Below are 15,741 nucleotides of genomic sequence, written 5' to 3'. Positions count from 1 at the left end.
TAGCATAATATCTCTACTGTATAGCATAATATCTCTACTGTATAGCATAATATCTCTACTGTATAGCATAATATCTCTACTAATATACTGTATAGCATAATATCTCTACTGTATAACATAATATCTCTACTATATAGCATAATATCTCTACTGTATAGCATAATATCTCTACTGTATAGCATAATATCTCTACTGTATAACATAATATCTCTACTGTATAGCATAATATCTCTACTGTATAGCATAATATCTCTACTGTATAGCATAATATCTCTACTGTATAGCATAATATCTCTACTGTATAGCATAAATACTCTACTGTATAGCATAATATCTCTACTGTATAGCATAATATCTCTACTGTATAGCATAATATCTCTACTGTATAACATAATATCTCTACTGTATAGCATAATATCTCTACTGTATAGCATAATACTGTATAGCATAATATCTCTACTCTATAGCATAATATCTCCACTGTATAGCATAAATTCTCTACTGTATAGCATAAATACTCTACTGTATAGCATAATATCTCTACTGTATAGCATAATATCTCTACTGTATAGCATATATACTCTACTGTATAGCATAATATCTCTACTGTATAACATAATATCTCTACTGTATAGCATAATATCTCTACTGTATAGCATAATATCTCTACTGAATAGCATAAATACTCTACTGTATAACAAAATATCTCTACTGTATAGCATAATATCTCTACTGTATAGCATAATATCTCCACTGTATAGCATAATATCTCTACTGTATAGCATATATACTCCACTGTATAGAATAATATCTCTACTGTATAACATAATATCTCTACTGTATAGCATAATATCTCTACTGTATAGCATATATACTCTACTGTATAGCATAATATCTCCACTGTATAGCATAATATCTCTACTGTATAGCATAAATACTCTACTGTATAGCATAATATCTCTACTGTATAGCATAATATCTCTACTGTATAGCATAATATCTCTACTGTATAGCATAATATCTCTACTGTATGTATAACATAATATCTCTACTGTATAATAATATCTCTACTGTATAGCATAATATCTCTACTGTATAACATAAATACTCTACTGTATAGCATAATATCTCTACTGTATAGCATAATATCTCCACTGTATAGAATAATATCTCTACTGTATAACATAATATCTCTACTATATAGCATAATATCTCTCCTGTATAGCATAAATACTCTACTGTATAGCATAATATCTCCACTGTATAGCATTATATCTCCACTGTATAACATAATATCTCCACTGTATAGCATAATATCTCTACTGTATAACATAATATATCTACTGTATAGCATAATATCTCTACTGTATAGCAAATATACTCTAATGTTTAGCAGAATATCTCCACTGTATAGCATAATATCTCTACTGTATAACATAAATACTCTACTGTATAGCATAATATCTCTACTGTATAGCATAATATCTCCACTGTATAGAATAATATCTCTACTGTATAGCATAATATCTCTCCTGTATAGCATAATATCTCTCCTGTATAGCCTAAATACTCTACTGTATAGCATAATATCTCTACTGTATAGCATAATATCTCCACTGTATAGCATATATACTCTACTGTATAGCATAATATCTCCACCTTATAGCATAATATCTCTACTATATAGCATAATATCTCTCCTTTATAGCATAAATACTCTACTGTATAGCATACTATCTCCACTGTATAGCATAATATCTCTACTGTATAGCATAATATCTCCACTGTATAGCATAAATACTCTACTATATAGCATAATATATCCACTGTATAGCATAAATACTCTACTGTATAGCATAAATACTCTACTGTATAGCATAATATCTCTACTGTATAGCATATATACTCTAATGTATAGCATAATATCTCCACTGTATAGCATAATATCTCAACTATATAGTATAATATCTCTCCTGTATAGCATAAATACTCTACTGTATAGCATAATATCTCCACTGTATAGCATAAATACTCTACTGTATAGCATAAATACTCTACTGTATAACATAATATCTCCACTGTATAGCATAATATCTCTACTGTATAACATAATATCTCCACTGTATAGCATAATATCTCTACTGTATAGCATAATATCTCTACTGAATAGCATAAATACTCTACTGTATAACATAATATCTCTACTGTATAGCATAATATCTCTACTGTATAGCATAATATCTCCACTGTATAGCATAATATCTCTACTGTATAGCATATATACTCTACTGTGTAGCATAATATCTCTACTGTATAACATAATATCTCTACTGTATAGCATAATATCTCTACTGTATAGCATAATATCTCTACTGTATAGCATAAATATCTGTATAGCATACTGTATAGCATAAATACTCTCTACTGTATAGTATAGCATAATATCTCTACTGTATAGCATAATATCTCTACTGTATAGCATAATATCTCTACTGTATAGCATAATATCTCTACTGTATAAATACATAATATATCTCTACTGTATAGCATAATATATCTCTACTGTATAGCATAATATCTCTACTGTATAGCATAATATCTCTACTGTATAGCATAATATCTCTACTGTATAACATAATATCTCCACTGTATAGCATAATATCTCTACTGTATAGCATAATATCTCTACTGTATAGCATAAATACTCTACTGTATAACATAATATCTCTGTATACCTGTATAGCATAATATCTCTACTGTATAGCATAATATCTCTACTGTATAGCATAATATCTCTACTGTATAGCATAATATAGCTAATATCTCTATAGTATAGCATAAATACTCTACTGTATAGCATAATATCTCTACTGTATAGCATAATATCTCTACTGTATAGCATAATATCTCCACTGTAATAGCATAATATCTCTACTGTATAGCATAATATCTCTACTAATATCTCTACTGTATAGCATAAATACTCTACTGTATAACTAATATCTCTACTGTATAGCATAATATCTCTACTGTATATAATATCTCTACTGTATAGCATAATATCTCTACTGTATAGCATAAATCTCTACTGTATAGCATAATATCTCTACTGTATAGCATAATATCTCTACTGTATAGCATAATATCTCCACTGTATAGCATAATATCTCTACTGTATAGCATAATATCTCTACTGTATAGCATAATATCTCTACTGTATAGCATAATGTATAGCATAATATCTCTACTGTATAGCATAATATCTCTACTGTATAGCATAATATCTCTACTGTATAGCATAATATCTCTACTGTATAGCATAATATCTCTACTGTATAGCATAATATCTCTACTGTATAGCATAAATATCTCTACTGTATAGCATAATATCTCTACTGTATAATATCTCCACTGTATAGCATAATATCTCTACTATGGCATAATATCTCTACTGTATAGCATAAATACTCTACTGTATAACATAATATCTCCACTGTATAGCATAATATCTCTACTGTATAACATAATATCTCCACTGTATAGCATAATATCTCCACTGTATAGCTAAATATCTCAACTGTATAGCATAATATCTCTACTGTATAGCATATATACTCCACTGCATAGAATAATATCTCTACTGTATAACATAATATCTCTACTGTATAGCATAATATCTCTACTGTATAGCATATATACTCTACTGTATAGCATAATATCTCTACTGTATAGCATAAATACTCTACTGTATAGCATAATATCTCTACTGTATAGCATAATATCTCTACTGTATAGCATAATATCTCTACTGTATAACATAATATCTCTACTGTATAGCATAATATCTCTACTGTATAGCATATATACTCTACTGTATAGCATAATATCTCTACTCTAATATCTCTACTGTATAACATAATATCTCTCTACTGTATAGCATAATATCTCTACTATATAGCATAATATCTCTCCTGTATAGCATAAATACTCTACTGTATAGCATAATATCTCCACTGTATAGCATAATATCTCTACTGTATAACATAATATCTCCACTGTATAGCATAATATCTCATATATACACTGTATAGCATAATATCTCTACTAAACATAATATATCTACTGTATAGCATAATATCTCTACTGTATAGCATATATACTCTACTGTATAGCATAATATCTCCACTGTATAGCATAATATCTCTACTGTATAGCATAAATACTCTACTGTATAACATAATATCTCTACTGTATAGCATAATATCTCCACTGTATAGCATAATATCTCTACTGTATAGCATATATACTCTACTGTATAGCATAATATCTCCACTGTATAGCATAATATCTCTACTATATAGCATAATATCTCTACTGTATAGCATAAATACTCTACTGTATAGCATAATATCTCCACCTAATAGCATAATATCTCTACTCTATAGCATAATCTCCACTGTATAGCATAAATACTCTACTATATAGCATAATATATCCACTGTATAGCATAAATTCTCTACTGTATAGCATAAATACTCTACTGTATAGCATAATATCTCTACTGTATAGAAAAATATCTCCACTGTATAGCATAATATCTCTACTGTATAGCATAAATACTCTACTGTATAACATAATATATCTACTGTATAGCATAATATCTCCACTGTATAGCATAATATCTCTACTGTATAGCATATATACTCTACTGTATAGCATAATATCTCCACTGTATAGCATAATATCTCTACTATATAGCATAATATCTCTCCTGTATAGCATAAATACTCTACTGTATAGCATAATATCTCCACCTAATAGCATAATATCTCTACTCTATAGCATAATCTCCACTGTATAGCATAAATACTCTACTATATAGCATAATATATCCACTGTATAGCATAAATTCTCTACTGTATAGCATAAATACTCTACTGTATAGCATAATATCTCTACTGTATAGCATAATATCTCTACTGTATAGCATATATACTCTAATGTATAGCATAATATCTCCACTGTATAGCATAATATCTCAACTATATAGCATAATATCTCTCCTGTATAGCATAAATACTCTACTGTATAGCATAATATCTCCACTGTATAGCATAAATACTCTACTGTATAGCATAAATACTCTACTGTATAACATAATATCTCCACTGTATAGCATAATATATAACATAATATCTCTACTGTATAGCATAATATCTCTACTGTATAGCATAATATCTCTACTGTATAGCATAATATCTCTACTGTATAGCATAATATCTACTGTATAGCATAATATCTCTACTGTATAGCATAATATCTCTACTGTATAGCATAATATCTCTACTGTATAGCATAATATCTCTACTGTATAGCATAATATCTACTGTATAACAAAATATCTCTACTGTATAGCATAATATCTCTACTGTATAGCATAATATCTCCACTGTATAGCATAATATCTCTACTGTATAGCATATATACTCCACTGTATAGAATAATATCTCTACTGTATAACATAATATCTCTACTGTATAGCATAATATATCTCTACTGTATAGCATAATATCTCCACTGTATAGCATAATATCTCTACTGTATAGCATAATACTCTACTGTATAGCATAATATCTCTACTGTATAGCATAATATCTCTACTGTATAGCATAATCTCTACTATAACATAATATCTCTACTGTATAGCATAATATCTCTACTGTATAGCATATATACTCTACTGTATAGCATAATATCTCTACTGTATAGCATAATATCTCTACTGTATAACATAATATCTCTACTGTATAGCATAATATCTCTACTGTATAGCATAATATCTCCACTGTATAGAATAATATCTCTACTGTATAACATAATATCTCTACTATATAGCATAATATCTCTCCTGTATAGCATAAATACTCTACTGTATAGCATAATATCTCCACTGTATAGCATAATATCTCTACTGTATAACATAATATCTCCACTGTATAGCATAATATCTCTACTGTATAACATAATATATCTACTGTATAGCATAATATCTCTACTGTATAGAAAATATACTCTAATGTTTAGCAGAATATCTCCACTGTATAGCATAATATCTCTACTGTATAGCATAAATACTCTACTGTATAACATAATATATCTACTGTATAGCATAATATCTCCACTGTATAGCATAATATCTCTACTGTATAGCATAAATATACTCTCTACTGTATAGCATAATATCTCCACTGTATAGCATAATACTCTACTGTATAGCATAATATCTCCACTGTATAATAATATCTCTACTATATAGCATAATATCTCTACTGTATAGCATAATACTCTACTGTATAGCATAATATCTCTACTGTATAGCATAATATCTCTACTGTATAGCATAATATCTCTACTGTATAGCATAAATACTCTACTATAGCATAAATATCTACTCTACTGTATAGCATAATATCTCTGTATAGCATATATACTCTAATGTATAGCATAATATGTCCACTGTATAGCATAATATCTCTACTGTATAGCATAAATATCTCTACTGTATAAATATCTCCACTGTATAGCATAAATATCTCTACTGTATAGCATAATACTCTACTGTATAACATAATATCTCCACTGTATAGCATAATATCTCTACTGTATAACATAATATCTCTACTGTATAGCATAATATCTCTACTGTATAGCATAATATCTCTAACTGTATAGCATAATATCTCTACTGTATAGCATAATATCTCTACTGTATAGCATAAATACTCTACTGTATAGCATAAATATCTACTGTATAACATAATATCTCCACTGTATAGCATAATATCTCTACTGTACTGTATAGCATAATATCTCTACTGTATAGCATAATATCTCTACTGTATAACATAAATACTCTACTGTATAACATAATATGTCCACTGTATAGCATAATATCTCTATAGTATAGCATAATATCTCCACTGTATAGCATAATACATCTACTGTATAGCATAAATACTCTACTGTACAGCATAATATCTCTACTGTATAGCATAATATCTCTACTGTATAGCATAATATCTCTACTGTTTAGCATATATACTCTACTGTATAGCATAATATCTCCACTGTATAGCATAATATCTCTACTGTATAGCATAATATATCTCTACTGTATAACATAATATCTCTACTGTATAGCATAATATCTCTACTGTATAGCATATATACTCTACTGTATAGCATAATATCTCTACTGTATAGCATAATATCTCTACTGTATAACATAAATACTCTACTGTATAGCATAATATCTCCACTGTATAGCATAATATCTCTGTACTATATAGCATAATATCTCTCTGTATAGCATAATATCTCTACTGTATAGCATAATATACTAAATATAGTATAAAATATCTCCACTGTATAGCATAAATACTCGACTGTATAACATAATATCTCCACTGTATAGCATAATATCTCTACTGTATAACATAATATCTCTACTGTATAGCATAATATCTCTACTGTATAGCATAATATCTCCACTGTATAGCATAATATCTCTACTGTATAGCATATATACTCTACTGTATAGCATAATATCTCTACTGTATAACATAATATCTCTACTGTATAGCATAATATCTCTACTGTATAGCATAATATCTCTACTGAATAGCATAAATACTCTACTGTATAACAAAATATCTCTACTGTATAGCATAATATCTCTACTGTATAGCATAATATCTCCACTGTATAGCATAATATCTCTACTGTATAGCATAATATCTCTACTGTATAGCATAATATCTCTACTGTATAACATAATATCTCTACTGTATAGCATAATATCTCTACTGTATAGCATATATACTCTACTGTATAGCATAATATCTCTACTGTATAGCATAATATCTCTACTGTATAGCATAATATCTCTACTGTATAGCATAATATCTCTACTGTATAGCATAATACTCTACTGTATAGCATAATATCTCTACTGTATAGCATAATATCTCTACTGTATAGTATAGCATAATATCTCTACTGTATAGCATAACTATAGAATAATATCTACTGTATAACATAATATCTCTACTGTATAGCATAATATCTCTCCTGTATAAATACTCTACTGTATAGCATAATATCTCTACTGTATAGCATAATATCTCTACTGTATAACATAATATCTCCACTGTATAGCATAATATCTCTACTGTATAACATAATATATCTACTGTATAGCATAATATCTCTACTGTATAGCAAATATACTCTAATGTTTAGCAGAATATCTCCACTGTATAGCATAATATCTCTACTGTATAACATAAATACTCTACTGTATAGCATAATATCTCTACTGTATAGCATAATATCTCCACTGTATAGAATAATATCTCTACTGTATAACATAATATCTCTACTATATAGCATAATATCTCTCCTGTATAGCATAAATACTCTACTGTATAGCATAATATCTCTACTGTATAGCATAATATCTCCACTGTATAGCTAATATCTCCACCTTATAGCATAATATCTCTACTATATAGCATAATATCTCTCCTTTATAGCATAAATACTCTACTCTACTATCTCCACTGTATAGCATAATATCTCTACTGTATAGCATAATATCTCCACTGTATAGCATAAATACTCTACTGTATATATCATAATAAATACTCTACTGTATAGCATAAATACTCTATAATATCTCTACTGTATAGCATAATATCTCTACTGTATAGCATATATACTCTAATGTATAGCATAATATCTCCACTGTATAGCATAATATCTCAACTATATAGCATAATATCTCTCCTGTATAGCATAAATACTCTACTGTATAGCATAATATCTCCACTGTATAGCATAAATACTCTACTGTATAGCATAAATACTCTACTGTATAACATAATATCTCCACTGTATAGCATAATATCTCTACTGTATAACATAATATCTCTACTGTATAGCATAATATCTCTACTGTATAGCATATATACTCTAATGTATAGCATAATATCTCCACTGTATAGCATAATATCTCAACTATATAGTATAATATCTCTCCTGTATAGCATAAATACTCTACTGTATAGCATAATATCTCCACTGTATAGCATAAATACTCTACTGTATAACATAATATCTCCACTGTATAGCATAATATCTCTACTGTATAGCATAATATCTCTACTGTATAGCATAATATCTCTACTGAATAGCATAAATACTCTACTGTATAACATAATATCTCTACTGTATAGCATAATATCTCTACTGTATAGCATAATATCTCCACTGTATAGCATAATATCTCTACTGTATAGCATATATACTCTACTGTATAGCATAATATCTCTACTGTATAACATAATATCTCTACTGTATAGCATAATATCTCTACTGTTTAGCATATATACTCTACTGTATAGCATAATATCTCCATTGTATAGCATAATATCTCTACTGTATAGCATAATATCTCTACTGTATAGCATAATATCTCTACTGTATAGCATAATATCTCTACTGTATATATATACATAATATATCTCTACTGTATAGCATAATATCTCTACTGTATAGCATAATATCTACTCTACTGTATAGCATAAATACTCTACTGTATCACATAATATCTCCACTGTATAGCATAATATCTCTACTGTATAACATAATATCTCCACTGTATAGCATAATATCTCTACTGTATAGCATAATATCTCTACTGTATAGCATAATATCTCTACTGTATAGCATAATATCTCTACTGTATAGCATAATATCTCTCCTGTATAGCATAAATACTCTACTGTATAGCATAATATCTCCACTGTATAGCATAAATCTCTACTGTATAGCATAAATACTCTACTGTATAACATAATATCTCTACTGTATAGCATAATATCTCTACTGTATAGCATAATATACTGTATATAATATCTCTACTGTATAGCATAATATCTCTACTGTATAACATAATATCTCTACTGTATAGCATAATATCTCTACTGTTTAGCATATATACTCTACTGTATAGCATAATATCTCCATTGTATAGCATAATATCTCTACTGTATAGCATAATATCTCTACTGTATAGCATAATATCTCCACTGTATAGCATAATATCTCTACTGTATAGCATATATACTCTACTGTATAGCATAATATCTCTACTGTATAACATAATATCTCTACTGTATAGCATAATATCTCTACTGTATAGCATATATACTCTAATGTTTAGCAGAATATCTCCACTGTATAGCATAATATCTCTACTGTATAGCATAATATCTCTCCTGTATCAGATAAATACTCTACTGTATAGCATAATATCTCCACTGTATAGCATATTATCTCTACTGTATAGCATAATATCTCCACTGTATAGCATAATATCTCTACTCTATAGCATAACATCTCTACTGAATAGCATAAATAATCTACTGTATAACATAATATCTCTACTGTATAGCATAATATCTCTACTGTATAGCATAATATCTCCACTGTATAGCATAATATCTCTACTGTATAGCATATATACTCTACTGTATAGCATAATATCTCCACTGTATAGCATAATATCTCTACTATATAGCATAAGATCTCTACTGTATAGCATATATACTCTACTGTATAACATAATATCTCCACTGTATAGCATAATATATCTACTGTATATCATAATATCTCCACTGTATAGCATAATATCTCCACTGTATAGCATAATATCTCTACTGTATAGCATAATATCTCCACTGTATAGCATAAATATTCTACTGTATAGCATAATATATCCACTGTATAGCATAAATACTCTACTGTATAGCATAAATACTCTACTGTATAGCATAATATCTCTACTGTATAGCATAATATCTCTACTGTATAGCATAAATACTAAACAAAACTAAGCATTAAAACATGCGTGAAGATCTTCAAAGTGCTATAATACACTTATCGGCCGTGATCAATCACTCTGAGTTGCATACATGTAATACAATTCAGGATGATAAAAAAGGTTATTTTGAACTTCTCATGAACATAAAATGAACTGTGATGTCTGCTATTACTCATAAGTATCAAGAGGCTATGTACACCTGTATTTTAAGTGCAAAATAAAGCAACAACTATTATTTTATCTGTCCTATTACAGAGCAGCGTTAAATAAGAACATTTCACCGGAATACTCAATATTATGACTCATGAACACCTCCCTCAAGCGATAAACCAAAACAAAAAGGACAATTTCAGGAGTGAGATGAAAGTGGGAAATTCCCTCACTGCTGTTGAAATGTGAATGACTGTGTAATCCCTGGGGATTTACAACGCTCCTCTATATTCCCATAGACCAGGTATATCTACCTAAATCAGAATCTATGTGTATGACAACAACACTATGAACGTTAAAACATCTTGAAGAACAATCTGACCTTATTGGCCATGTACTCTTATAATCTCCATCTGGCACAGCAAGAAGAAGACTGGCCACCTCTCAGAGCCTGGTCCCTCTCTAGGTTTCTTCCTAGGGTTCTGCCTTTCTAGGGAGTTTTTCCTAGCCACCGTGCTTCTACATCTGCATTGCTTGCTGTTTGGGGTTTTAGGCTAGGTTTCTGTATGGCACCTTATGACATTTGCTGATGTAAAAAGGGCTTTATAAATACAATTGATTGATTGATTGATTGAACACTACACAAACCAATCCACTTCAACTACAGTGGCCTGAAAATGACTGATAAACACATTCACCACCCTTCAAAAAATGACATCTCCAACAAACAGACCAATCAAGTATTTTCACCATTGTGTTTTCACCAGAAGGAATGACATATCAGGTACAGACAACAAATAATTAAACGAAGGAGAATGTTTTGACATAGCCAGCTTACTGTTTTAATTGTGTCTCATGAATACTATTCCCTTCTGATCATAAAAGGTGCAACTACACTGGTCTGTGGTCCTATGAATGCATGAAAATATTTATATTTTTGTGAAAAAGACATTATATTAATTAAACCATCCTTCCAGCCCAACAGCGGCATCCATGTCATATTGTTAATGTAAACTGTAAGCACCCTTACAATGCTCACCAAAGCTGATAAATTGATAGTTCGCTTCTTAAAAGGTGCTGTTTGATGTTACAATTATGTCCTTCATCTTTACATGATTACATTTTATAGGCCACTACATGAGAAGACTGTATACTGTATATATCCTCAAACATATTTTTGCAAACAATATAAGAACAAAATAGGGAAATGCACTTGTTAATTTGATCAACAAACAAAAAGCTAAATTGCAAATGCATCAAATAATACAGAATAAATGTGCAGAATAGTTCATGCGTGGAGAACATTGAATTAACATTACATCTCTAGAATTACAGCTTTAGGACAAAACAACATTATGCAAATCTGACTGGATTTTGTTGGACCAAGTTCCATACTTTCACCAAAAAGTAGATCATGAAATAAACAGGTCAGGAAAGAGGTGAATATACGAACACTTACCATTGTAGGGTGGCTGGTGTTGAATGTGGTTTGGATGCCCTGTTGTTTTCTTTCTCCTCATCTTTCACAGACAAAAAAGGAATGTGTCAACTATTTTCAACCATCACACCTCTTCAATTAAGTACCTAGCCAGCGCAATATAATTTTTTTATAAATAACCAGTTGCTGTGAATAAAAATGGTAACATTTCAAATTAAATCTAAACTGATCAAGGCCAGACAAAAGGTTGATGCTTGATGCAGTACACAACTAAAAAAGTGATAGTTTCTCTCTTTATCCAACTATTCTACTCTGCAACAATCACCAATATTATGATTATGATAATCAGTGGATTATCACGGACATTTGTTATTGACACGTTTTGTGAATGAATTTGTGTGCTTTATTTGAACAAATTCCAATCCTACAAGTGCACTGACCTTTGCCATATTTTGCGCATCTTATCATTGCGCACCTTTTTATAGCAAATATCTATTTAATCAATAGCACTCTTATTTTAGTCCCATGACAATATATTATTTCAAGAGATATTTATCCATTGCTTTATGAGTTGGAGTAATAAATACAACATTAAAGCGTTATACAGTCACTGCTTACTTTCGTCATTGGACGTATTCCCCAGGGACGTGTGGCTGGAACACCGCTTGCTCTCGTTCTCGTTGAGGCATCTTTCAATCCAGCTCTCTGGAAAAATGCAAGATGGCCCACAGATCAGGGGAAAGCCTACAGAAATGTACAATTGTAGGTTTCTTTCAGTAGCCCACGTGAGGATTAATTATTTATTAATTTGCGCTGTGGCCCATCAAAATGTGGCAACAATTGGGTGGTCAGATTTGTCCAATATTTTGTTAGCCTACTCTATTGTCCCTAATCAATATCGGGCCTATTTCAAAATGTGGTTCACAAAAAAAGTTATCTTAATAAATCACAATCTAACAATCAGGTTTGTTTATCAACTTTGACTTTGCTTAAAGCTGCAGCTGCAACAGGTGGCCTTTTTATACCTTAATTTTAAGTCACATTTTGCCAAATTCAAAAAATGGCCAACAGTGCACAACCAGTTGCATATCACTGCCTACACACACTCATTTGGTAACCTAATGTGACAGAGCAATTCGACTACAATCTATTGTTGGGGCCTAGCGCAGTTGTGCTTCTATTTGAAATGTTTTCACCAACACTGCAGGAATCATTCATTGTTCTTGCGGGGACTACAAGTGCGCACACTTGCCCAATTGAGTCCGCGCTCATTGCTAGAGCAGCCTCGCGACACAGAGGCCTTTGTCCCATTCTAATTTCTACTTAGAAATAGCTCAACTGGTGTCCTTTCTTGGGACAGAAACACTTCTAATATTTCTCGTAGTCCTGTAGATCCTGTTGCCCGCATGACAACAATCACCATAGTAGCAGTTGCCAGGTTTGACTGTTGGCAAGGCAACCTGTTCCATCCCATCAGAAGGGGTTGGAGAAGAGGTCATGGAAATAGAAAAGTTAGAGACTCCGAACTAGAAGGATAAATGAACATTTGGTTGATGAGTGGCACGCGCTGTTACAATAAATAGCCTAAGACATGAGCTAGAATGGTTTATCTCATGAATAAAATCAAACGTGTAGGCTATGCCTAATTTATCTTTGATCTTTGCAATGCCCGCATATTCTATAGCCTTAGGCCAGGCATTCGTTTTTAATTGTAAGAACAGAACAGTATGATAAGGCTGCCTGACATTGTTTACAACGAGAACACGTGCTGTCATCAGGTCCATCAAGTTTAAAGGAATTATCAAATGAATAAACAAAAATAATCATTATTGTCATCATCATAATTATTTATAATAATATCACCATCATTACATTACATCATTACAATTAATACCAGTACATTATTAGGCTGACGTGTAACTTATTTACATGTATTGTGCACTAGACTGGCTGTTTCCCCAATCATTGATGAAGTTAGTCCACTGAGGTGAAAATAATTCTCCATTGTAGCACTGATCCTTGGGTTGTAATTGAATCATTTGCCATGAGCACAGATAAAGTAGAGCTCTAAATAATTGGATTAAATTCGATCAACGGGCTAAACGGATCTCTGATAATTTTATAGGCACACTCTTTCATGTTAACCAACTCCCCACCAGACAGCGAATTACCATAAACAGCAGGGGGAAAAACTCCCCGACGATTATAAAGTAAAGTAAATAAACGAGTCGAATAAAATTAAGTATGACATTAGATTAAGAGCACAATTAGAAAAACGCATAGCTAAAGCCGCAACATTCATTCTAACTAATTATAGTCTACATATGCATATTATGGCTGTTACTTATAATCGCCTTATTTTCAAATTTTAAGAGCCCACTTTTCAGAAGTAGGCTATTTCTATTACTTTTGCGATACAATACGTTTACCATAAATATTTAGTTTTTGATATTACATCGAATTTACTTTAGGCTGCTTCTTGGGTCATGCGGTGCGACTTTATCCTGCTGCGGGCGACTGGCCGCTTATTTCAGAAGTTGTTTACAAGAAGCAGGTGCATCACAGGCTACAAGCGCCTCGAAGGCTTGGAAGATACTTTTTTCCCAAAGAAATTAAAAACTTTTAGGAATCCTGCTGTAAGTTGCTGAATGTAGTCTAATAGTTGACATTTCATTCATGCTTCTTAAGTAATCAACGTTTAGGCACAAAATAAATGGCCTAATGTCATTCCATAATCAAACCACCCCTAAAACCTGCTTTTTGTTGGTATATATTTGTCATGAGTTAATGCCACAAAACCACAATTTATCTTTTGTTGACTTCTTAAAGAAACTAAAATCTAACACATGGCTCTAAACTGGCTGTTTAGAAAGTCACAAATTCCCAGGGGCCCAGTGGCTATAGTGATCCACAACAGAAAGTGGTTCCCCATGCATCCTGACAAGGCAAGTCTGCAGTGTTGCAGGACAGGATGACCAACCTGTGGAATCCATATCAGGCTCCTCCAGCAGCCCACAATGCATCCTCTTCCCATCAACGGCACACTGGCTCCTCCAAGAAAATGGCTCTGTGCACGTCTCCCCCTCCTCAGTAGGTTTCCTCTTGTCTAGCTCCGTGTCTCCGTGACCACTGCCTATCCGTGGCAGGAGATGGTGAGGCTCTGGGCTCTGCCGAGAGAGGGGTGGTGTTGGTGGTGAGGGGAGGTAGT

At 31.3% G+C, this 15,741-nt stretch overlaps 1 protein-coding gene across 2 annotated transcripts in view; it reads right to left on the bottom strand.

The window, feature by feature from the left end:
* Nucleotides 1–15,741, bottom strand: part of LOC135525254 (transcription factor RFX4) — a 44,646-nt gene extending 28,905 nt beyond the window's left edge. For both annotated transcript variants that reach the window (XM_064952976.1, XM_064952977.1), the window contains exons 1-3: nucleotides 15,514–15,741; nucleotides 13,152–13,238; nucleotides 12,555–12,615 (exon numbers count right to left, since the gene is read on the bottom strand). In XM_064952976.1, the coding sequence (XP_064809048.1) occupies nucleotides 12,555–12,615; nucleotides 13,152–13,238; nucleotides 15,514–15,556 (191 nt within the window). In that variant the 5' untranslated portion in view covers nucleotides 15,557–15,741. The remainder of the gene's footprint in view (nucleotides 1–12,554; nucleotides 12,616–13,151; nucleotides 13,239–15,513) is intronic.

Source organism: Oncorhynchus masou, chromosome 31 (genome assembly GCF_036934945.1).
Source record: "Oncorhynchus masou masou isolate Uvic2021 chromosome 31, UVic_Omas_1.1, whole genome shotgun sequence".
Taxonomy (NCBI): domain Eukaryota; kingdom Metazoa; phylum Chordata; class Actinopteri; order Salmoniformes; family Salmonidae; genus Oncorhynchus; species Oncorhynchus masou.
The sequence above is the reverse complement of the archived record's forward strand: the minus strand, read 5'-3'. Positions and strand labels throughout refer to the sequence as shown.